The sequence below is a fragment of the Typopeltis vanoorti genome, chromosome 20, assembly GCF_054136105.1.
Source record: "Typopeltis vanoorti isolate ZY-2024b chromosome 20, IOZ_Tvanoo_1.0, whole genome shotgun sequence".
NCBI classification, from domain to species: Eukaryota; Metazoa; Arthropoda; class Arachnida; order Uropygi; family Thelyphonidae; genus Typopeltis; species Typopeltis vanoorti.
Genome location: NC_143568.1, coordinates 4929296 through 4953739, shown reverse-complemented (window position 1 = coordinate 4953739; position 24444 = coordinate 4929296). Strand labels below are relative to the sequence as shown.

General features: G+C 34.1%; 1 protein-coding gene across 1 annotated transcript in view; it reads left to right on the top strand.

Moving 5' to 3' along the window:
• LOC150095203 (putative ATP-dependent RNA helicase DDX43) overlaps nucleotides 1-24444 on the top strand; it is a 282514-nt gene that overhangs the window by 51788 nt on the left and 206282 nt on the right. Inside the window, exon 3 of the mRNA XM_090409697.1 lies at nucleotides 4229-4503. Within this exon, the coding sequence (XP_090265823.1) occupies nucleotides 4229-4503 (275 nt within the window). The remainder of the gene's footprint in view (nucleotides 1-4228; nucleotides 4504-24444) is intronic.

The window sequence follows — 24444 nt, the reverse complement described above, 5'->3', positions numbered from 1 at the left end:
TGTCCTCTGTTTCACGAGGATTAACAATCTTGAATCTGATCATGTCATTAGACGATGTTGTTAGGAATGGAGTGTGAAATCCCCTTCCCCCATTGGTGAGTATGTAACTATGAGGTAATCACCTTGGATAGTGGTGGTCAGTCATATGAAACTTCTGTAGGGGATGAATATATGAGTTCGGTGATTAGGAGACAGCTTGGAAGTATAGTATGGAATGAAGATTTTGGACAGGAGAGATCATTGCTGCTTAGGCCCTGATCAGGAGCTATTTAACAGCAATAATGCCTGTATGTATGTATTCCAAAGAATTAAAGATGCAAGAAATTGTTCTTGGTTTCATCCTTTATCTAGTTGTAAGCAGACACAGTTTACACATGAAGTAACTCCATGACTGGGATACTTTTACATAGAGGTCAATGACTTCACATCAGTTGCCTTAGTATCCCATAATGTAAAGCACATATCCTTACAGACACGTATAATGCTATGCATTATGGGGATGATACCTCAAAGGTCTAAACCGGTGTGGGTAATGGCCCTTCCCATAATGCATAGACATTATACATGTCTGTAAGGATATGTGCCTTGCATTATTGGATATTAAGGCAATTGATTTGAAGTCATTAGCCTCTCTATACAAGTAGCCCAGTTGTGAAGTTATTTCACATGCAAACTTTGTTTGCTTACACTTGGATAAAGGATGAAACCAAGAATATAATTTCTTGGTATCTTTAATTTATAGTATAACCAAGTGAAAAAACTTTCAACACGTCTTCCGAAGGTCAGGAGGTTAAGGTATAATCAGGAAGAAGACATATTGAGGCAGCATAAAGTGAAGAGCAATAATTACTTTCATGAAGACTATAAAGAACAGGCTAGGAAGTGAGTCAGTTGATAATGATGGACCGAGTACAATATGAGCAGTATATAGCCATGAAGGCCCAGAGGAAAGCCATTATGTTGCAGATAAAAAAATATTAGTGAATAATTAAATAAATTTCGTGTGATGATACTGCGTTCCCCCTTTTTATGGGAGTTCACAGTAACATCTAGTCCCCCCCAAATTTTATCCGGGCTCCGGAACCGGCATAGGCTGACGAATCAGATCTATGGCTGGGTCAGTATTCCTGATTGTAATCCGTGTGTCCTCAGACTGGTTTGTCTGCTTTGCGGGATGAAAAACGCCAGATAAACTGGCGGAAAAACCCCTGCTGTCCACGCCCAAGATCGGCTAACTTGGCTATGGCTGAGGAAGATCCTTAAGCTCCTCACATCATTGACAGGAATCGAACCTAGGACACTCCTTCCCCAGGCATATGGTTGCGAAGCGTAAAGCCACTAGGCTAACCACATGGACATATTAGTGAATGAAAATTGTAGATACTAACCACACTATAGACATGAATATCTCAATTATAGACAATATAATTGAGGTATTCATGGGTGATTCATAAAGATGTTTCATTCTCATATAAGTTCATCATGAGAAGCTTGAGTGTAGAGTGGAATGGTGAGTGAGCAGGACAGTGCATGAGGAATTAGTAAACTTGATGTTAATGAGTTATAGGACTCAATGATGATCACTTGTCATAAGGGAATGTTTCATTGAGTTAACTTTAACCAGTCTTACAACAGGATGAGTTTTAGAGGAGTAGAAAGAAGGGATAATATTTCACTTCTCAAGAGCGAGAGGGGGGGGGGGGGTCTATGATTTAAGGCTTCAAATTATAGGCCAATCTGTGTGTCTGAAGTTGTGAAGGTTTTTGCAGAAGCTGAGGGCTAGGATCCATGGTTAGGTTAATAACAGCAGTATGCTTGGCAATAGTCAGTATGGATTATGTTGAATTTTTTCTTGACAATTATTCATAAGACTATTACACCTTTTTTATATAATCTTTGTCAAGTAGCTTTATTTTATCCTCCTACATGTTTCGCCAATCTTTTTCTATTGGCATCCTCAGGGAATACAAACTAGTAAGCTAAAATGAAGGTTACAGAATTTTGTATGAATTAGAACCATCAGTTATAACCTAGTCTGTAACCTTCATTTTAGCTTACTAGTTTGTATTCCCTGAGGATGCCAATAGAAAAAGATTGGCGAAACATGTAGGAGGATAAAATAAAGCTACTTGACAAAGATTATATAAAAAAAAGTGTAATAGTCAGTATGGATTTTTAAAGGGAAATTAATCATTTTGGATTAGCAAATTGGATAGCAATTGGCTGTCCTAGATTAGGAATGTCAATGTCTGTTTTCAAGCCACGACTGTTTGACTTGTATAAATTATGTATATTAGGAGTAGTTTAACTGGAGAAATGCAGTTATTTGCATATGATGCGAAGTTGGGAAGAAGTAGAGCAGATGTGACCTTATAGGAGGAGTTGAATAAACTATGGGTGGAGGTTACCAGTTCAGGGTTGTAAAGTGTGTGGTTTTGAAATATAGTTAGACAAGGATGGAATGTGGAGATATATTTGGTGAGGAAAATATAAAGGAGCTTGAAGAAATAAAATATACTAGACAAGAATTTATATTCTTGTGGAGGGGTGACATGGTTAAATTTTAAACTGGTTAAAAATGGAAGAGATTTTTTGTAGAATAAAAGGCTATTCCTGGTAGCTCTGTAAGGAGGATGTGAGCAATGGAGTGAGAAGAAGATTCTTTGCATGGAGTGGTTGGTGAGTAGAAGATATTGCCTGAGAGTTTAGGTGCAAAAATAGTTAATAAGTTAAGGCACATATGAAGCTCACTGAATAGTGATCATCATATGTAAATGATATAATCACGTAATCACAAGAAAGATATTTATTTAACCAAATAATATAAAATTTTAGGTAAGATATATAGATGATATCTTTACTATTTGGCCTCACAGCAACAACGCTTTACCTTCTTTTTTAAACAGTATTAATTCCTTGCATCATCGCATAAAGTTTACTATGGAATTAGAAGAAAACAACCAGTTATCTTTTTTAGACATTCTCCTCATCCGGTCACCTTCAAATATTCTTACAACTACAGTATACAGGAAACCAACATTCACAAGTCATTATATTCTTAAAGAATTAGCCCATCATCCATGTCAAAAAACAGGAATTATAAAATGCCCCATCAGAAGAGCCAAAACTAATTGTTCTACTTTTGATTATCTACAGAAAGAACTTTCTACTATCCAACAACACATGAAACTCGATGGCTTTTCCAAAAAAAGTACTCAACGTCTTAATTCTTATAATCCTGCACAAAACAAAGTTTCAATACGTCGAGTGCCTATTCCTTATATCTCCGGTATTTCAGAACCTATCGCAAGAATTTTAAAGAAATATGATTTAACAACTACATATTCACCTATTAACAAATTGTCTTCTCATTTTCCTTCTCCTAAAGACAAATGCTCAACTTTATCTCTTCCTGGAGTTTATCAAATTCCGTGCAACTGTGATCTCTCTTATTTTGGACAGGCTGGATGTTCTCTTGAACAAAGAATCCAAGAACATCAATCATCCATTCTTCACAACAAACCTGAAAAGTCTGGATTGGCTCAACACAGGATTGAAACTGACCACAACATCTTTTGGTCCCGGACTCGCCTCTTACATAGATCCCGTTATAGATTCGAATGTTTGTTCAAGGAAAGCGTTGAGGCCTTGCTCCATCGCCCCAACCTGAATCGTAATGACTGTATATCTATATCAAAAATCTGGGAAAGTCTAATCAAGATTACTCATTAATTAATTTTTTTTTTTTAAATAGCAAATTCAATCATGTCTCTACTTCAAAATATTCCGTTTCATACTTAGTGATATAACATCACGCGGCTTGTTCTATTTTTAACGATCTATTGTTAGTATTCTAGCTTGTATTTTTTAAAGTGTTCTTGTAATACCACTGAAGATGGTCTGCTATTTCCAGACCGAAATATTTGGTTAAATAAATATCTTTCTTGTGATTACGTGATTATATCATTCAGTCTTATGTCACAAGTATCCTTGAAACAACAGATCATCATATGTGCAACAGTGGGGAGCTCTCATAATGAGTCTTTTGACTCCATGAAAATTTAATGTTTAGTCATTTCAGTTTAAAGATATGTTAGCTTGTTTGAATGAAGGAGGCAAGTTTCTCCCTGATACCTTCATGGTATTTTAAATAATGATCAAGAAGTATTGCTCTTTAATTTTTTCTACTATAGTTTCTGAAACCTTTCTTTTCATTTCTTTTTTACAGAAGAAGTTTTGGTAATTGGCAAACTGAAAGGGGACGAGGTGATGCACAGCATGGTGGCAGAGGAAGCAGAGGGAGACAACAGGAAGGATTCTCACGTTCCACCAGAAATATATTTAGAGAAAGAAATGAGAATATCATTCCAGAAAAGTCTAGAAGTTCATTCAATACTTATCGAGGAAGAGGAGGTGTAAATAGAGGAGATGAACGTCCTGGTGCTGGAAGTCCAGATAGCATAAAAATTAAAATTCCAAAATCTTTAACAGGAAGGATAATTGGTAAATATTAAGCAGTTTTGTGTTTTACTGCTAGTCCCATTTGGGTGCAAGTATTAGTTTTAATTTCATAGCTCAATACGACAGTTTTTTGGTTACTATTGCAACCTTAAAATTTTTTCAACGATTCTCACTTGCTGCTAATTGAAAAGAAAGATTTTTAATTAGTTGCTAATCACTTTCTGTGCAGAAGAAAATTATGTGAAAATGAATGCTAAGCTTTTTTTTTTCTCATAAATGTTAGAGAACTAAGGTTTCCCTGGAGGTTGTTTCATTCTTTGGTAATTTTGAAAGTTTATTAATTTTAATTATTTTAATTTGAGAACAAAAACTGCTCATTGTTCTTAAAATGCAATTGTGTGATTATTCATTTTAATGTTAAATCTAAACAAAAAAAAATCCTTCCTTCCTATCATTTATGCAATTGCATTACAGTTAAGCAGACAAAAAATTGCACTTCAATTTCCTGATTTAAAGCCTGTCTCAGTATTAATTTGCAAAATAGTCATTGCTTTTTTTACTGCAAAAGCTGTGATGAGTTGAGAATCTTCTGAACAAGCTTGTATAGATGCTTGAGTTGATAAGACTTAGCACCCCCCCCCTCTTTTATTAAGAACCTCATTCTCAGAATGAAGCTTATATTCCTTTCTTCATTAGTGCTTATATGTGCTGTGTTTAAACTCCAAAGTTAGTATTGTGTGTTACCAGAAGGAAGAAATAAACTGTATATGTAATCACATAGTATGATCACTGTGTAATCCACTAGTTTTTGTTTTGAACAGGGAGCTTATGACTAAAGAAAGTTTCCTGTTCAAAATAAAAACAATTTTGTTGAACTTCATTCTGTATATTCTCAAATGTATTTGATACTATGTATTGAGCCTTCCTGCTTTGCCGAGGCGAACTTATGCTGCCAGTGGTTCACTTCAGGATATTTACTCGAGTATTTGGTGCAATCGCTTTCGTCATGGTATAGAATTGTTAGCATTATAACACTTCTTTGAAAACAACATTAGAAGTCTCAACACCCTTGACAAAAAAAAATTATTAGGACTGCTAACTCGAGACGTTACATATAACTGCTCATGTTCGAAACAGTCACCTCTTAAATCTAAACCTGCATATCAGGGTCTGTCCTTGGGCTTTATTAATTGACATTGCAAAGTAAACTCTTATTGGAAATTGTACCCTTTAAATGCAAATGAATGAAGAGTATCCAAGGAATGAAGACAATTTCTCTGAGACTTGGACCTGTAAACATCACATTCAGTTTCATTGATTTTACTTGAAGCCTAGTTACATTGCAAAGATTGGGTGGGGGGGCAGATTTTGGAGCAACATAATCAGAACACGTATTTGCAAATTTAATTAACCCTGTTAAGAACCAACTCGTTCATTACTGACATGCATCGTTTCACGTGCGAGGATAGCTTTCTCCCTGAACCAAGGTGATTTTTCTGTTATGTTTTCAATAGATGGATAGACACTGCATAGCAGTTCATCTGCAGTTTGGAGAACTTTTCCAATATTTAGGTATGTTAATATAATTTTTACATCATTGTTGTACTTCACCATTGCCAATTTTTAACATTTTTGAGGAGAATTAATGTGCGTTAGTCTCCATGTAGGTGAACACACATTGGTTTTGAGAGAAAATTTCTATGATGCCATAGAGATGATTTTTTAAGGTAGTCATTCACTTTATCCATCCTGGTTCTGTGGGATATATATGATGGGCAGGGTTTGTCAAAAATCACTGGCAAATAAAACAGTTATTCCATCCATTCTTTGATCATTGGATCTGATGTCCCTCATTGTTCTGTCAACCATTTCAACAGAATATTTTATGGGTCATTGTACATTCATCCCAAACAAAGAAACTTTGTGTAATATCACAATATCTAACAATAGAATTTAACAATATCTAAAAAATAGCCACAAAATTGTGGCCAGATATTATTTAACTGCAGTATAGGCTGTGGAGGGAGGGCGATTATAATAATAATCGCTACTCCATTATCTGGAGTTGTACATTGATGAAAATGCACATAACCATCTTTGGAATCATCTGTTGGTCAAGAAATCAAAATCGGTCAGTTTGTTATCGTGTTATAAGTGAACATCAAAAACAAACTATGCTTGTGTGTGTGCATATATATAAAGAGAGAGAGAGAGAGATTATGAAGTTCAGCAGAATTGTTCATCATCAAATTCCTGATATATACCCTCAAGGGATGTATGGCATATGATAATACTACATGAAAAATTACATCATTACTAACTTCCTATCTACAATTTTCCTCCAAATCACTCTGTTACCTGTCAAGACTCCAACATTATCAGATCTTATATTTCTATCATCTAAGGCACTTTTTACTGTATCAATCCACCTATATCTAGGTCTTCCTCTGGGTCTTTTTCCTGGCAGAGGACACTTGTTTTGCTAATCTTTCCTCTCCCATTCTGTTTAAGTGACCATACCACATGAGATTAGCTCTGCTAACGCATTCCTGGATGCTGACAATGTCAAGTTCTTTCCTAATATCCTCATTTTTAATATGAAGTTGCCATTGATGCCATCTGTTCATGCCACTAATCTTTCTCAGGACTATCATATCTGCGGACTCTAGTCTTTAGTCAAGTGTTTTACTTCTGACCCAGCTCTAAGATCCACAAATTAAAATTGGCTTGAACACACTATTGTATACAGCTAATTTAGTGTTTCAGCTAATTTCTGTCTTTTTCCATATAAATTTATTCAGTTGACTTCCTACTATACCAGCATTGTTGATTTTGTTGTCTATTTCCATATTTAATTTACCATTTTCACTAAAAGTCATTCCTAAGTAGTAGCTGAAATGTTTTACTTGTTTTATAGGTTCTCCATTCACAATGCAGTTGATATTTTCAACAATTCCTCCAATTTTCATTGTCTTTGTCTTTTTATTGCTGACCTTCACACCATATCTATTACTACAGTTATTCACTTCAGTCAGGGAATCTTGCAGACTTGTAGCGGATTTATTTAGAAGTATAACATCATCCGCATAAAGCAAAGAGCGGAAATTAACATTTCCAATTTTGATATCGGGTTTAATACCACTTTCCTTCATAATGTGATCCATATCGATAATGAATAACAGGGGGATAATGTACATCCTTGTCTGACACCACATTTAACATTAAACCACCTCCCTGTATTTCCTTCAATTCTAATTACTGACTTACAACTCAAAGATTAAGTATTGCTTGATATAATGCCCCATTGAAATCATATAACTGTAGCGTTTCGAATAGCTTCTCTCTCTTGGCACCTTGTCATATGTCTTTTTTAGACCTACAAAACTTAAATACAGCTTTTCGTTTCTCAACTATCCTGACAGCCTCTATTTGGCCTGAATTCAGCTTGTTCTTCACCAAGCTTCTTTTCCACAGTCCTTTTCAACCGTTTCTGAAGTATATTTGCTTATATCTTACCTGGAATACTCAGTAGAGAAACACCTCTGTAATTCTCACATTCATTTTATTTCCCTTTTTATATATGGGTACTATGAGAACTCTACTCCAATCATCAGGAATTCGTCCCTTTGTCCAGCCACTCTGAACTATGCAGTGCAGCCACTGTAAGACTTTTATACCTCCATACTTGAGCATTTCTGGTCGAATATCTTCTTCACCTGCTGCCTTTCAACATTTCAGGATTTTCATGGCTTCTCACACAAGTATGGATATGTATTCCTGACTTCATGCCTGATCAGTGTTTTTTTACCAATGTGCTCTTACTGATGTTTCAAGGATATCTTTCTCTCCAGTTTTCATGTCATATCACCTTTATGATCTCTAATTCCTTTTACAGCACTCTTTCCTCCATTTCTGAGCTTCTTCAACAACCTCCAGAATATCTTGCTGCCTTCTTGATATTTATTTCCTGTGTTCTTACCAAAGTCCTCCCATGACTTTTGTTAAGCTAGTTTTACACATTGTTTAGCTTTCTTACATTTGTCTCTGTATTCTCTAAGAGCACAAGCTGACTTATTTGCCAGAAACTTTTGATATGCTTTCTTCTTTTCTATTACTGCCTCTTTAATTGCTACTGCCTCCATTTTCACGGATATTAGAGGGATGTGAATTTGTCCTCAGTTCTCTCCAGATCAAAGCATGCCTGATATTGCTTGTAAAGCAAATCAGGCCTCATCCATAAATAGTAGCAGATCCCCATTGGTTTGGTCTAGTTGATGTTGAGTGTAGCCTATTTGAAATGTTTTCTCCTATGGCATGGAGATAGGGGCAAGCAGACTACCAGTTGGCTAGCTTACAGACCACCTTCATGAAGCCACAGTGGAAGCAATTACCAATGTTTTTGTAGTCAGTGTGAGGTCATATCGTAACTGATACGCAGTTAGCACTCCTGTTTTGGTGAGCAGTTAATCAGAGATATTGGATACCCACAGTGGTGGTTGTAGCCTTCATTGCATCTCTGACTTTTGAAATTGGTTCTATAGTCTGTGAACCACAGAATGATTCACATGCAACCATCTAGTTACCTCTGGCTCATCACCCAAATTCATTGGTTAAATGATGTCTGCAGCCATATCCCAGAATTTTGCAATCATGAGTCTTGTTTTCACTCCAGACATAAAATGAGAAACAACTCCAAAATACCTGCTTTTATGCTGTGGTACTTTGCATATACCAGTGGCACTGCAACTCATTTGTGTACGATTAGCAGATTCAGTGTCATTTTTTACATACATGATTTTCATATACATTATCCCCTCCTGAGTTATTGTGATTTTTCTCTTTGTTCCTTAATTTATGGCAACTATTGTATTTTACTTGTTTTATAGGCTCTCCATTGAGAATGCATATGAAATTTGCATGCAGACATTCCTGTGTGTGTTTTTTCATAGTTTTGATGCCAAATTTGTTATAGCTGTTATTCAATTTATTTAGAGAAGCCTGTAGGCATGCACTTTATGTGTTTAGAACATCTGCATAAATAGCAAAGAACTAAGTTTACCTCTGATTCTAATATCAGACGTAATGTATCCATATAGATGATGAATACGAATGGATATGATGTGCATCCTTGTCTTACCCTTGATTTTACATCAAACCATTTTCCTGTATTTCCTTCAATCAGTTCTAACTGCTGACTGACAGTTTAAATATAGATTATGTATTGCTCTGTATAATGTTCCATTCACCCTGTATTGTATTATTTTGAAAAACTTTTCTCTGGACACTTTGTCATATGCCTTTTACAGATCTACAAAACTTAAGCACAGATTCTTGTTGTATTCCCACATTTTCTCAACTATTTGTCTTAAAGTGAAAATCTGATCTTGACAACCTGTATTTGATCTGAACCTAGCTTGTTCAAGTTTCTCTTCCACAATCTTTCTCAACCTCTTTTCAAGTATACTTGCATAAATCTTATCCAGAACACTTAGTAGAGAAATTTCTCTGCAGTTCTCACATTCAACTTTATTCCCTTTTTTATAGATTGATACTATGAGAGCTCTACTCCAATCATTGGGAATTCGACCTTCTGACCAGGCCCTCTGAATTATGCAGTGTAGCCACTGCAAAACTTTTACCTCGATACTTAAGCATTTCTGGTCGACAATGAGTCTGACTCCACAGAGGTTACCAAATAATAATAAAAAAATAATATCATCTACTCTGGCTGCCTTTTCACATTACAAGTTTTTGACAGCTTTTTTCTACCTCTGGTATCGATATGTACTCCTCTTTGCATTCCTCTTGAAAATTTATTAGAACTGTTCTGTCACTGTTCGTCAACCAGTGACAGAACCATTTTGTTTGTCAAAGTAATTACTCTAGACATCTTGAATATACTTATCTTTAGTTTTGATGGCACCATTATCATCTTTGATTCCTTTTATAGTATTCTTTCCTCCATTTCTAAGCTGCTTCAGTAGCCTCCAGAACATTTTGCTACCGTCCTGATATTTATTTTCCATATTCTTACCAAAGTCTTTCAAAGACTTTTCTTTATCTACTTTTACATATAGCCTAGCTCTCTTACATTTTTCTCTGTATTTTTTTAGGGCATCTGCCAATTTATTTGCTAGGAACTTTTGGTATGCTTTCTTCTTTTCCAGGACTACTTCTTTAACTCCTTGTGTACACCATGGTGTTCTTATTTTTCTATCTTTGTAGACAACTTTCCTAGCTGAATCAATCAATGTCTTTTTCAGAGTTTGCCACTGAGACTGCAAGGTTTGGTTCTTTTCAATTTGCTTCATTTTTTTTCTCCCAATAATGTTTGTATAGTCAAGTCTACAATTTACCTGTAAAAGCTGCTTTCAACTTTATTCTTTTTAAAACTTTCTTACATATTCTTTTCAGTGTGATATCCATTTTCATCATGCTTAGTACCAAGTCATAGTCACATCCAGTTTTTTCAAATCCTCTGTACACTCTTGTATCCTGAACCAGCATATCACTATCAATAATGATGTAGTCAATGAGGTTTTTCCTATTTCTTCTCTCTTCTTTCCATGTCAACTTGTGTGCATCTTTATATTGAAACATGGTGTTAGTAATGACTGGTCCATGTCCTGAGCAGAAGTCTACTAAATACTTACCATTATTATTAGCTTTGCCCTTTTCTCCAAATTTTCCCAAAATGTTCCTATGTGCCTGGTGGGATTCATTTCTTATTTTGCTGTTTAGATCTCAAACAAGGACCACTTTTTCCATTTTCTTTGTCAGCTGCCTGTTTTAATCATCACTGAAAAAATTCCTACACTAAATTTCATTGTCCATTTTCCCATTTTGAAGTTGGCCCACATAACTACTTGAAACTACCTTGAAGTTTATCTTCATGTTTGGTGTTGAATGCTATTGCTACTCCTTCCTTTCTTTGATTATTATTGCCTGAGGATAACATCCTATACTTATTTACTAAGATCTCATCTGTTTTTGTCTTCTTTGTCTTAGTAATGCTAATTACATCCACATGGAACTTTTTCAGTTTTTCTGCAGGTTTGATTTCCTTTCCATTAATTCTCCTTATATCGATGGCTCCTGTCTTCAGTTCTTCTGATGTTGGGTTTATTCTTCTTAGTCTTCTTCTAGATGTTGAGTTAGAGCTTGTTCTAGTAGCTGGCTTCATTGTTTGCCCTGGTTTCCCTGATGAAAACAGCAGGGGACCTTGTTTAACTGGACAATGCCCCAGCTGGTATGAAATCTCATGTTGTATCATCATATGCATTTGTGGTTTAAGCTAATAGAGAGTAAAATTTGTTCAGCTAAGTTCCAAATTGCCAGCCCATCCTTATTTGTTCAGTACCCAGTAGATATCCACTAACAGGTGCACCACATGAAGGTGAGGATCGTATATTCATCATCATCATCACAAACCATGGGCTCACTGCCCGTTGGTGTCCAATGCCTCCTTCACTATCTTCTTCCACCTTTCTTTGTCCAGTGTACAGTGTCGCAGTTTCTGTACACCCATTCCACACCAGTCCTTTATATCTCTATCCATTTTCTGTATGGTCTACCTCTTCTGTTTAAACCATCCAAAATACCAAACATAAATATCTTTATCTTCCAGTCCTCGCTCATTCTACAGATGTGTTCAAATAATTGCACTTCCATTTTATAATCTTCTGCATTAGATTTTCTTTTGGTTGAAGGGCTGTATCTTCCGATAGAGCCCTTCATTTGTGATTTTCTGTACCCATCCTATTCTTAGAATCTTCCTGTAACAAGTTCTTTCAAATGCCAAAATTCTTTTTCTTGATTCCTTATTTATTACCCATGTTTCAGATCCATACAGTACCACTAATGATGCATATTTCCAGTACTTTTAATTTTGTTTGCAGGCTGATCACTTTCCAGATGTTATCCATGGCCTTCAGATTTGTTCTTCCCTTTGCAATCCTGATCTTTATTTCTTTTTTACAGTCCAAATCATACGTCATTTTACTTCCCAAATATGTGAATTGTTCTACATTTCCTATATCAATTCCATCCACTTGTATCTTTTGTTTCATGTTCTTCTCACCAAATACCATTTTTTCCAAGTCCATAACAAGTCCAAATTTCTTCCCTTCCTCATTTAACAGTTTCAGTGTTTTTTGTAGTTAAATGAGGATATTAGGAAAGAACTTGACATTGTCAGCATCCAGGAATGTGTTAGCAGAGCTAATCTCAGGTGGTATGGTCACTTAAAAGAATGGGTGAGGAAAGATTAGCAAAACAAGTGTTCTCTGCCAAGTTGGCAGGAGAAAGCCAAGATATAGGTGAATTGATACGGCACAAAGTGCCTTAGATGATAGAAATATAAGATCTGGTAATGTTGGAGTCTTGACAAGTAACAGACTGATTTGGAGGAAAATTGTAGATAGGAAGTTAGTAATGATGTAAATTTTTCATGTAGTACTATCATATCCTGTACACAACTTGAATGTACATGTCAGGAATTTGATGATGATATATTTATAATAATCTCAATATAATTTCGATATCAGAAAATTAAAAGTTTTCTGGTACAATTACTTTGTAAAAATAACAAATTACCTGGCAGTTTTTGTGTGTGTGTGTGTGAGAGAGATAGGCATAGTTTGTGTGTGTGTGTGTTGGGGGGGGGGGGGAGCCATCAAAGGCAAAATACAATTTTAAATTTATTATATATGAAAAATTTAGAAATGAAATTTTACTTTTGATGCATGCATCTGTTATTTCTAATGTGTTTTTTATATACTTCCCTCTTTATGTATATTATTATTCTCTCTATATACTTATGAGATGAAATATTATATAAATTTCTTTTACTAGCAATTATTTTTATTTTTGACTCCAAGTGTCCCTATATGTTATTATATTTGCACAAAGAGTTCACTCCAATTGGTGCAATGACTTTAACTCACTCTTTCAGAATCCAACTAATCATTGACTCAATACCAAGTACAAAATAAACACATTTAATAAAACTAAAACAATATATATACACTTCTAGTAATAATACATAACTATAACTACAGATTATATGGATCCAAGGCCTTATTTAAAAATATAAACTTACTCTTAAGACTAAACACTTTTTCTTTCACAAGCACAAAAAAAATGTTCATAGTCTTTTTCTCTTTCTGTTAAGGCTCTTTTCCAGAAGTTACAAGGTTCTGTACTTCATTTTCAGGATCCTTTTCATCAATCAATGTAACATACATAAAGTCTTCTTGACTATATCCTGTTTTCCTTTTAGTAGTAATACTCATCAAATCAGGCACCTTTAATACCTAAAAATCTTCTTAATTCAATATATTTTCTAAACTTTCACTTTCAGGCATTCTTAATACTTATAAAACTTCCTTATCATTATTTTCTCATTCACTTTCACTTTAAAGAAAAACATTCACTTTAGAATGTAAGCAACAAGTTCTCCTTTCATTCACAATACTAAATTGACAGTCTTAACTTATTCCACCTTAAAAACTTACAGTTTCAAGATTTCCTTTTATTCATTACTTATTTCTCCTTGAAACATATTATTTCCACTATTCCTTTTTCTCGGAATATACTATAAAATATCTTCCGACTGCCACACACAAACAAATATCAAGTTTCTTCTAACTTGAATATTTACCGGCCAATTTATATAAAACTTATAGTTTCAAGACTTCCCTTTTATTCATTACTTATTCCTGCTTGAAACCTATTATTTTCACTATTCCCTTTTCGGAATACATTATGAAAATTCTTTTGACTGCCGCACACAAAAAATCAAGTTCCTTCCAACTTGAATATTCCTCGGCCAGTGTTCTAAAAAACTTTCCGAACGCTCTCTTGTTTACAACTGTAACTTGGATACGCAACGCTTTCCTTGTCAGCTGTCAATCACACATCAAGTTCTCTCCGGGAGCATGCGCACTTCACAAAAGTCAGAAACTACGCACTGCAATAAAATGGCTGACTCGCTGTATCCATCAGCGCTAAAAGAAAGTCTTTCACAAACACAAAATTCAACATTTTAAAATACAACAAACTTTCTTATAAGTAACACAAATAATCAGTTTAGTAAGTACTTCAATATTTTTACTTCTTTACATGTTACTTCTAATATAACATTTTCATAACGAGCACATCACAAATGCAGACACTGCGTGTATGAAAACAAAAACTAACAAGCATAATTAATATGTAAAAATATTCAGAATTTTTAATATGATTATTTTTACACATCTATACATGTTTCCAATGATAAACTACAAGAAAAATATCACTGCTTTAAAACTGCTGCATAATATCTACACTGGCAGAAAATGTGAAGTAACCTGAAATGTACATAACAGCCATTTATTTCAATTTGTAATGAGCAATTTATGGAAAACCAAGAAAGCTGAAATGCAAAGAACTACAGATTGTTATAAAGATTATACGCTGTGATATGATCTAAGATTTATGTATAGTTCTCTATAAAGCAAAATCATGGATGTGTGAACCTTCACACAATCTGTTAACTAATCTTCAAACTAAGATTATGAATAAAAAAAATAAAAAACTTAATTTGGAAATGATGAATGCTGTATTTTTTTTATTTTTTATTTTTAAGTTCAGATTTTCATTAATTTATAAAATACTTGTTTGACAAAAATAATTATCTTGAATCAAGTTCTTGGGAGAATAAAATGTATTGGCGGCTAAGATAATTAGCAAAAAAAAATGATAACGATATTGGTCTTCCAAGATGATACAATATTTAAGTGAAGAAAGGATCTCTTATACTGCAATGGCATTAAAAGCTATAATTATATAATAGAAGTAGAAAAAAAAATACTTGTAACTTGTAGGTATTTAGTTTGCACTTTCTAATGGACATGATGGCCAAATTGTATTTCTTATCCAGGTTCTTTCAACAGATAGTATGGATTGGATCCAGGTTTTACTGGATGTATATATACGTCCAAGCTAGTAGGGAGGTTAAAGGTTGAATTAGTTCCACAGTTACTTGTTTAGTTGCATCATGTTTTGTGACAAGTGTTGTTTGTGCTTTGGGAATTGTTGGTTTGAAATTTAGCAAAGTAGTAGCAGCTTGTTAAATTATCAAAATGAATGATTGACATTGTCAGTATTCAAGAATTCACAGATAATCTAAGGTGATGTAGTTATACTGAAACTTGGGAAAAGAAAAGTTACCAAAAGAGGTTTTTGATGGTAAGAAAAGGAATCGAGTAAGAACAAGATAGGGTGATTGATGAAGTTAGTAATTTCTTAGAAGACTGAAATGTAAGTTGCCAAAGCTTAGACCTCAGTGGTTTGTTCAAATTATAAAAGGATGGAGGAGCAAAAATTGAGAATAAAAATGAAACGCATATGACCTCAGAACATAATGTTGGTGCAAGGAATAGAACAAAAGAGGATATCAGCAAGAGGAAGTGTGGTAAGATGGAAAGAAATGAAGCAAGTATTGATGCTTTACTCCATTTGATTCTATATGTATGAGCCCGTAATAATGTATATTTATATATACATTATTACGGGCTATCCTGTATGCCTCTTGAGGCTACATATTAATAAATTATGATGAATATTGTATATTGGCCTTTCATTCATCAGTTACTTATGGATATATTTACTCCAGGATTGCATTACTTCTTCAGCTGTCTACAATTTTATATCACTTAAGTTCTCAGAGCCTGTGTAGCTCAGTGGATGTGGCGTTTGCACACCATCGCGCTAGGCCGTACGAAGGAAGTCTTGGTTTCGAGTCTAGTCGGCGACTAGAGGAAATTTTTCTAAGCCTTTTTTCGACCGGTTCCCGAGTTAGTCGATCTCTGGCACGGGCAAGCAGGTTTTTCCTCCCGGAAACTCGGGTTTTTCGTCCTGTAAACTCAAGAAAATCGACCGTAGAACCCACATTATTTCAGACATTAAATATATTGTGTTAGGGTTAGAGACCACGAGATGGCGGCACATTTGAGCCGTCTCTCTTCACTGCGTACCGCTTAATTAGTGATAGCCTTGGGCCATCTGTCTCTGATTGGGTACCAGTGGAGATTGAACTGCCCACTCAGTCTCCAAAAGTTAGATAGGGCTAAATGGCCTCGCCTACTCCCGTATATACGGGAATAAAAAGGCGTTAGCTGATTTTTTTTTTTTTTTTTTTTTTTTTTTTTTTTTTTTTTTTTTTTTTTTTTTTAAGTTCTCAGAGTAATTATTCCAGATATCCAGGATATTTAGTTTTTTTTCCCTTTGATCTTTGATTTCTTCTCACCTGATGACTTATTAGCTACCAATTTTTTTATCTGATTTCTTCTTTTTCATGAACTGTTTCTGTAGCTTCCTGCATTCACCATGGAATTATTTTTCTGTCTTTGAAAAAAAACTTTAATACAGTCTTCTCTGGTTGAGTCAGTTATTTTCTTTGAATTTGTTGCTCAGATTTTGTTTATTTCTTATTTTGAAACTCTTTCACCTGCTTGGTTGGATGACTGATTCTTTTCAGAACTTTAGTACACATATTTCTATTCTGTGGGATATCCATTTTTTTTTTTTTTTAATTGTGCTCAACAGTGAATGGAGGTCACTTACTTCAAATCTCTTGTTCACTCTTGTGTTCTAAACCACTTAACAGTGTAATTAATGAGACAAAGACTTTTGTGTGTACTTTCCACATAAATTTATGCACATTTTTTTTTTTTATATATTGGAAGTGGTTTTAGTAATTAATTGGTACATACCTTGAAAAAAAAAAATCCGTTTTTTGTTATTAGCTCTGCTTCCCCCCCATTTTTTTGGGGGGGAAAAAGCTTAAGTTCTTTTCAACTGAAGGTGAAGTTAAGTGGTCTCAAAAAAAAATAGTGGGGTTTTCCTTCATGAAACTTGGACTTTTCATCCTGAAAATAAGAGGCAAAGTGGACCAGAACACATGCACTATCCTCAATCTTAGTTGTTTTGGCCATAATACCAAAGCAAATAGCAAACATCATTTTTACTTACTTCTTTCCTGTGAAACGTTGGTGCATTTAATGATGAGCAGGATTAATGGTCCCACCAATACAAAAAAAAAAAAAAAAAAAAAAAAAAAAAAAAAAAAAAAAACAATAACTGGATTTACTCGTAGGTTTACTATAAAAATAATAAATGAAGCTTCTACATGTGTCACTGTATACTAACTGTGGAGAAACATGTAGAGGTTTAGTTTATTATTTTTACAATAAATTTACAAGTAAAATTTTGCTTTGGAAATTTGTTATCTACTGTCTTTATAGTGTGGTTTCAGTTTGGTCCCATGATGATATTGTAATAAGAAAGCAATAATACAAGAGGAAATGGAGCTAATATGATAGAAATTTAAAAAAATTGTGCTCATCAATATTTTTTTCTTGTAAGCACTTATGAACACTATATTTTTTATTTTTATTTTACAACTTTCTTATTGTAAATGATAAAATATGCAAGTACTTCAATTTTGAACTGATTATTTTATATAAAATTATTTGAGTGACAACTTTGTTTTTAAAATATTTGAACAACACCTAGTCAAGCTTATGCTTTGGTTCTCTTATAACAAAGAACCCTTTAGCTGGGAGGAAAAAATTGCATTTTAAAATTCGATCCCCTGAAACTCTTTCTATCCATTTGTTTTGCTCCAATTAGAAAATCCTCTTTACTGGTGTATTCACCACATAGATTACAATAAAAGAAATACCTTAATCATTTCAGTTAAGGAGAGTTACAGAACACTTTCAGATGACTGAAGAATGCATAAAATAAACCAGATTAAAACCGAAGTAAAAATTGTGAAATTATAAACCTGAATAAACTTATGTATTTCAATTGTTATTTTTGACAGTGGTCTTTGTCGAGACTTGTTCCAGTCTTCTCTAGGATGTTATGAAACTTTATAAGAACGTTTTGATTAATGCGAGTTAGCAGATCTCACATAGTGATGGTATGGTTTTTCATCCTGAAAACAGAAGTAGATAAAACTGGTCAGAAAATGCATTCTCTCATATGGGCAGTGCTCGACAAATTATGCAAATTCTACTTGCCGTGAAGATGATGTACTCACTCAAGACTTCCCCCTCTCTCTCATTTATTTAATTTGTTCCAGTAAGTTAATATGTACTCCATAAAGTGATTACAAGTGTTGTATTATTATTGTTTGGAGAACATTTCCTTGGTGTGATAACCATTCCAACAAGTCATTAAATAATAATAGCAAGAAGCAAAAAAAAAAAAAAAAAATTTTTTTTTTTGGAAAATATAATTTGTTAAATTGTTTTTTTTTTTTTTATCAGAATGTCCCTTTATATTATGCATATCCTTCTTAAAGATTATGTTTAGAAAGTTTTTTATTAAATAAAAAAAAATGTTTTAGTCCACAGCTACTCACCATAGGTGAGTGTATTTGTTGAGTCCTACACAAAGTTTCAGGAAGGCAAATAAAATTGTCTAATCAGAGCATTAATTAGGTTTGTTAAGTTTAAGATAACTTATTACACTTTTACTTTTATTTTTTTTTGGTGAGAGGGGATATATATTTATTATCAAACATTTTCAGTGTTTAATAATTAAATTAATTAATCAAAGCAAGGAACAGTTTGGTATATTAACCCAATATTGCTGTTACCTCTGGTGTAAAATCTGATTTATTATGAAAAGTATATTAGTTTAAAAACTATATAAACAGTACAAATTTGAATTTACGATTTTCAGGCCGTGATCTGTTTATTGGATTGTCGCAAGGTGCAGGAAGCTCGTCCCATCTTTACATGTGCGTCCAAAGCAGTGGCAACTGACAATTTTTGAAGGTTGAAGTTACATTGTTCAGCGAATTTGTTAATGTCCTCCGTTAGAATCGTGACTGTTTCTGGGAAAACGATGACAATATATTTTTTCTGCTTCTACTGAATCGTGCACTGCAATCATGTTAAGGTTATGGAGCTTATTTTCATTAGTATTTACTTTTAGGCACCTGGTCTTGAATGACCAAGTTTTCTTTCTATTGTATCAGTTTTGTCAGACTAAATCTCCTTAAGAGTGACAAGGCACTATTGATGACTGTCTGTGCACTTGCCGGTTTAAAAATTGCTTAACGTGGAGGAGGCACAGGGGACAGAAAAACAGTTGGTTGAGTTCAGCCAGAAGTATGTGCCAATGCTTGCATGTGGGCACTTGAAGATAGCTGATATAAAAACAGAAGAGAACTTTTTATGGATTGCTCAAAAGTACTTACGAATCTGTCTGAAGATCTTTAAATCCTTAAGAATTATTGCTGTACTTTCATTTGGTGTTAAGGTTTGAGAGAAAACACTTAAACAATTAGAAACAAAAATTCAAGATGACATATTTAAGTTCTGATTTAAAAAAATCAGAACTCCACCTTGGACTCAAGAATTTAAAGAAGCAGTCAAGAAAAAGAAGAAAGCATATTGCAAGTTGCTGAGAGAACCTTCCAAATCCACTTCACAAACACACATGGTCTCAACTTTAATTATTAAGGTTGAAGTTGAGACCCATGTGTGCTTGTGAAGTGGATCTGGAAGGTTCTCTGAGGTTTGCTGTCGATCACTTGGGCCAAGTACTGTTAGCAGCCCTTGTTCAGGGTGGATGTTAGTAGCACTTATTTTTCGCACCAGCATTCCCTGTTTATAATCAGTGGCCGATGCTTCATTACGCTTTCGTTTCCTACTCTGCTGTTTAGATCTCCAACAAGGACCAACTTTTCCTTTTTTTTGTTGTGTCAGCCACTGACTAATGTCTCAAAAAAATTCCTCTGCTTCTTCCTTAGTATTGGTGCCTATGATCCCACAGAAGGTGGGATCATAGGCACCAATAAGTCTCATTATACTGATTAACCCTCACCCCATAAAAGAAATATGCTTCATTAACATTGGGGAGTTTTTCATCCAGCAGACAATGTAATGAACTGGTGTGTTACATTGCCTGTATAGAGAGGATTTGAAATTGGAAGTGATCACCATTTAGTGTGGAGCAGGATAAAATTGAATTTTATATTGATAAGAAAGTTTTGAAATGAATCAATTAAGAAGCTATTGGAAGACTCAAATAATACACAACCATTATTCAAGAAAAGATGAAAGAGAGTGAAAACAAGAACCAAACTTTGGCGATTCAGTGGCAAACCCTGAAGAAACATTGATTCTGCCAGAGCAGCATGTAATGAGGTAATGTACAAGAATATAAAAAAATCATAACTCCATCTTGGACTCAAGAATTTAAAGAGGCAGTCAAGAAAAAGAAGAAAGCATATTGAAAGTTACTTATGGCAAGTCAGTCTGCTTGTGCTCTTGGAGAATACTGAGGAAAATGTAAGAGAATGGAGCACTATGTAAAATTAGCTAAATAAGTCATGGGAAAACATTGGTAAGAACATAGAAAATAAATATCAGGAAATTCGCAAAATATTCTGGAGATTATATGCAGTGGCTGCACTGCATAACTCAGATGGTCAAATTCCAGATGATTGGAGTAGAGTTCTCATAGTACCCATCTATAAAAAGGGAAATAAAACTCAATATGAGAATTAGAGATGTTTCCTTACTGTATGTTCGTGGTAAGATTTATGCAAGTATATTTGAGAAATGACTAAGAAAAATTGTGGAAGGATAGCTTGGTGAAGAATAAGCTGGATTCAGGACAAATAGAGGCTGTTAGGATCATATTTTCACTCTAAGACATAGAGAAATCTGAGGAATACAACAAGGTACCAAGAGGAAAGCTGTTCAAAATACTACTATTATATGGTGTAAATGGGACATTACATTGAGCAATACATAATCTCTATGTAAGCTGTAAGTCAGCAGTTTGAATTGCAGAATGTTCAGGAAGATAGTTTGTCATGTGTGTGACAATGGTGTACATTATCTCCACTGTTACTCATTATCTATATGGATCACATTATAAAGAAAAGTGGTATTAAATCTGATATCATGCATATACAGTCCAGTACATGTCTGCAAGTTTCCCTGACTAAATTGAATGACTGTTGTCATAAATACTAATATAAAAATCAGCAATAAAAAAACCCCCAAATAATGAGAATATGCAGAAACTGTTTAAAACATTAACAGTATCCTATAGAACAAGTAAAACATTTCAACTATTTAGGCACATTTTAGTGACGATTTCAATAGACAACAGAATTACTAAAGCTGGTATGGTAGGAAATCATCCAAATTTATATGGAATAAGCAAGAAATTAGTCAAAACACTAAACAAGTTGTATAGAAGACAGTATTCAAACCAGTTTTTACTTATGGATATGACAGCTGAGGTTGAAATAAAATACTTGATTAAAGACTGGAGACCACATTATGAGAGTTTTGAGAAAGATTAGGAGGGTGAACAGATGGCATGAATGGCAGTATCACATTAAAAATTACAATATCAGGAAAGAACTTGCCATTATTAGCATTCAAGAATGTGTTAGTAGAGATAATCTCAACTGGTATGGGCACTTAAAAAGAATGGGAGAGGCAAAAAACAAGTGTTCGAAAGGTTGGCAGGAAGAAGACCCAAAGGAAGACCAAATGTTGATAGATTGGTGCATTAAAGAGTGCCTTAGAAGACAAATATAAGTTCTGATAATGTTGGTCTTGACAGATAACAGATTAATTTGGAGGAAAATTGTCGATTGGAAGTAATGTTACTTTTTTCATTTAGTACTATCATAATATCCTGCGCATGCTGTGAGGGTACATGTTAGGAATTTGATGAACTAGCTGTAATTCAATTATTTTAATAAGGTGTTGCACCTTTTCACTACTTGTATATGATTCTGCATTACTTCGGCCTCGGTATCTCTTCTTGGTCTCTCTCCCACTGAGACCTCAGTAAAGGTCGAAATCAGTCTGGGTAGTGGTCCTTTCCATAATGCATAGCATTCCACATCCGAAAGCATGTATGCTTTGCAATATGGGATATTAAGATACGTAAAATCACAAAGCAATCAATCCTATGTATGGGGTTATCATAAAATAAATGATTTCCATGTGTGTGACACCCCTTGCTCTACTTACTAGAGGTCTGAAGTTGCTTGAAAAAAAATACCAAGTTTAGCTTCTAGAGCAGTCTTCCCAAATTTTCTAACCTTTAATCCACCCATGGCACTACAAGTTTTCACTTGTGGAATTCACAAAAGAAAGAGAGAGAGAGAATGATAAACACATGTAGATAAATATTATGGAAAGTCAGGCTAGAAGACCTGTGGTTCTATTTTATTTTTATGATTTTATTTATTTTTATTATTTAATTTTTTATGCCTGAATCCCACATATTGAAAGCTATTTAATCACATTTATTCTATAGTATCAAGTCATGACCTTTCTATATGCCATAGGGTGAGACATCTATTACTAGAAAACTAGAGCTTTACAAAAGTGTCCTGGATATTCTCCATGATAGTTGAAGAGTGGTATTTAATGTATACTCACCAGTCCTAAGGAGTTTTAACAACATTGAAAAAATACTGTGATCTGAGAGTCCTGTTCAGAACCAACTTCTGTGAAAAACTAAAATACAATCCTGAATTCTTAGAACACCAGTTATGACCTGTCATGTCTATCTTTTAAACCTTGAGTAATATGATGCTGCTACTGTAAACTTAGCTGGATAATTAACATCTTTTGTGTGTGCCTAAAGTTTTGTGGTTACCTTGGAAACTGAGAAGGCCAATTCACGACTAGGAATGGAGTCACTCTTTAGGTAGTGGATTTTGAAGTATACAAGACTGCTTTTATTTATAACAGTGGGAAGTAGTGTTTGGAGGTATTGGAGATAGAAGAGAGTGAATTTTGGCTATTTTAAATAAAAGCAGGCAGAGGTATGAGGTCCAGATTCAGACCTGAGCAAAGCCATCCGGCTAGCTGATTGGTTAACATTTACTCTTCAACCAGCAGGTTGTAGGTTTCGATCAAACCATAGGGGTGTGGATGTTTGTTTTTAGATGGGAAATGAATTTCATTGCCCTCACTTATTTGGAAGCTTGAAATGGGTTGAAGAGTTCCATGTTCAGTCTCTAGATCAGGATTTATGGATTATATATATATATATATATATTTTTTTTTTTTTTTTTTTTAAATACAAAGAAAATAGAAAAAGATCCCTAGCACACTCATAGTATTACTGTACTATATAGATGGAAATTTAAAACAAAAAGGCGTGTGTGGGAGGGAATCCAGAATATTTGGCTAAACAGTTTGGAGGAGTGCGAAGGTTTAGTTTTCTACTGTTGAGGGTGATATTATTGATCTTTAACATGAACACCTGTGTGATTTTAATGTAGAAGGGAATATTAACTACTGAAACTAGCTTAGCCAGTAAGTATACATGCTATCAGTAAATTATGGAATACATTAGGAAGTCAATTTGTGTATGAAGTAGGCCATAAGTGTGTAGGGAAGTTAAATTGAAGATTGAGTTACCTCTTCTAGCCAAGAAGTAACCGCTGTCACTAGTTTGGTTATAATTAGTTTGTCCTGATCGTATTATAGAGTGATTATAATCCAACTTATAGGCTGTCAGTCATCATGTAACTCAGTAACCAAATTACTAAATTTTATTTAAATTGCTTTTAAGTGACTGTTTTTATATGGAAACTGTCAAGCTTCATTGACACATTTTTAATAATTTATATTTCAAGTACTGAATACAGCATTCATCTGTTTAGTGTTGATGACTTTGTATTAATTTGAATATAAAAATTTGATAGTAGCATTAACTTTGTTTATGCCTGTTATACATTTTTATAAATTTATGAAATATTTATTTGAGTATATTTATTTTGTACTCTCACATTACAAACTTTTCTTACTACACATACTAAAAATGTCTTAGTTTGTCATTCTATTTATAAATGTAAACCAAAGCAGTTTGTCAGAGATTGACATAGTCATTCTCAGTAAATAGTCAGAACAAAAAATTTCATTCAAATTAATATTT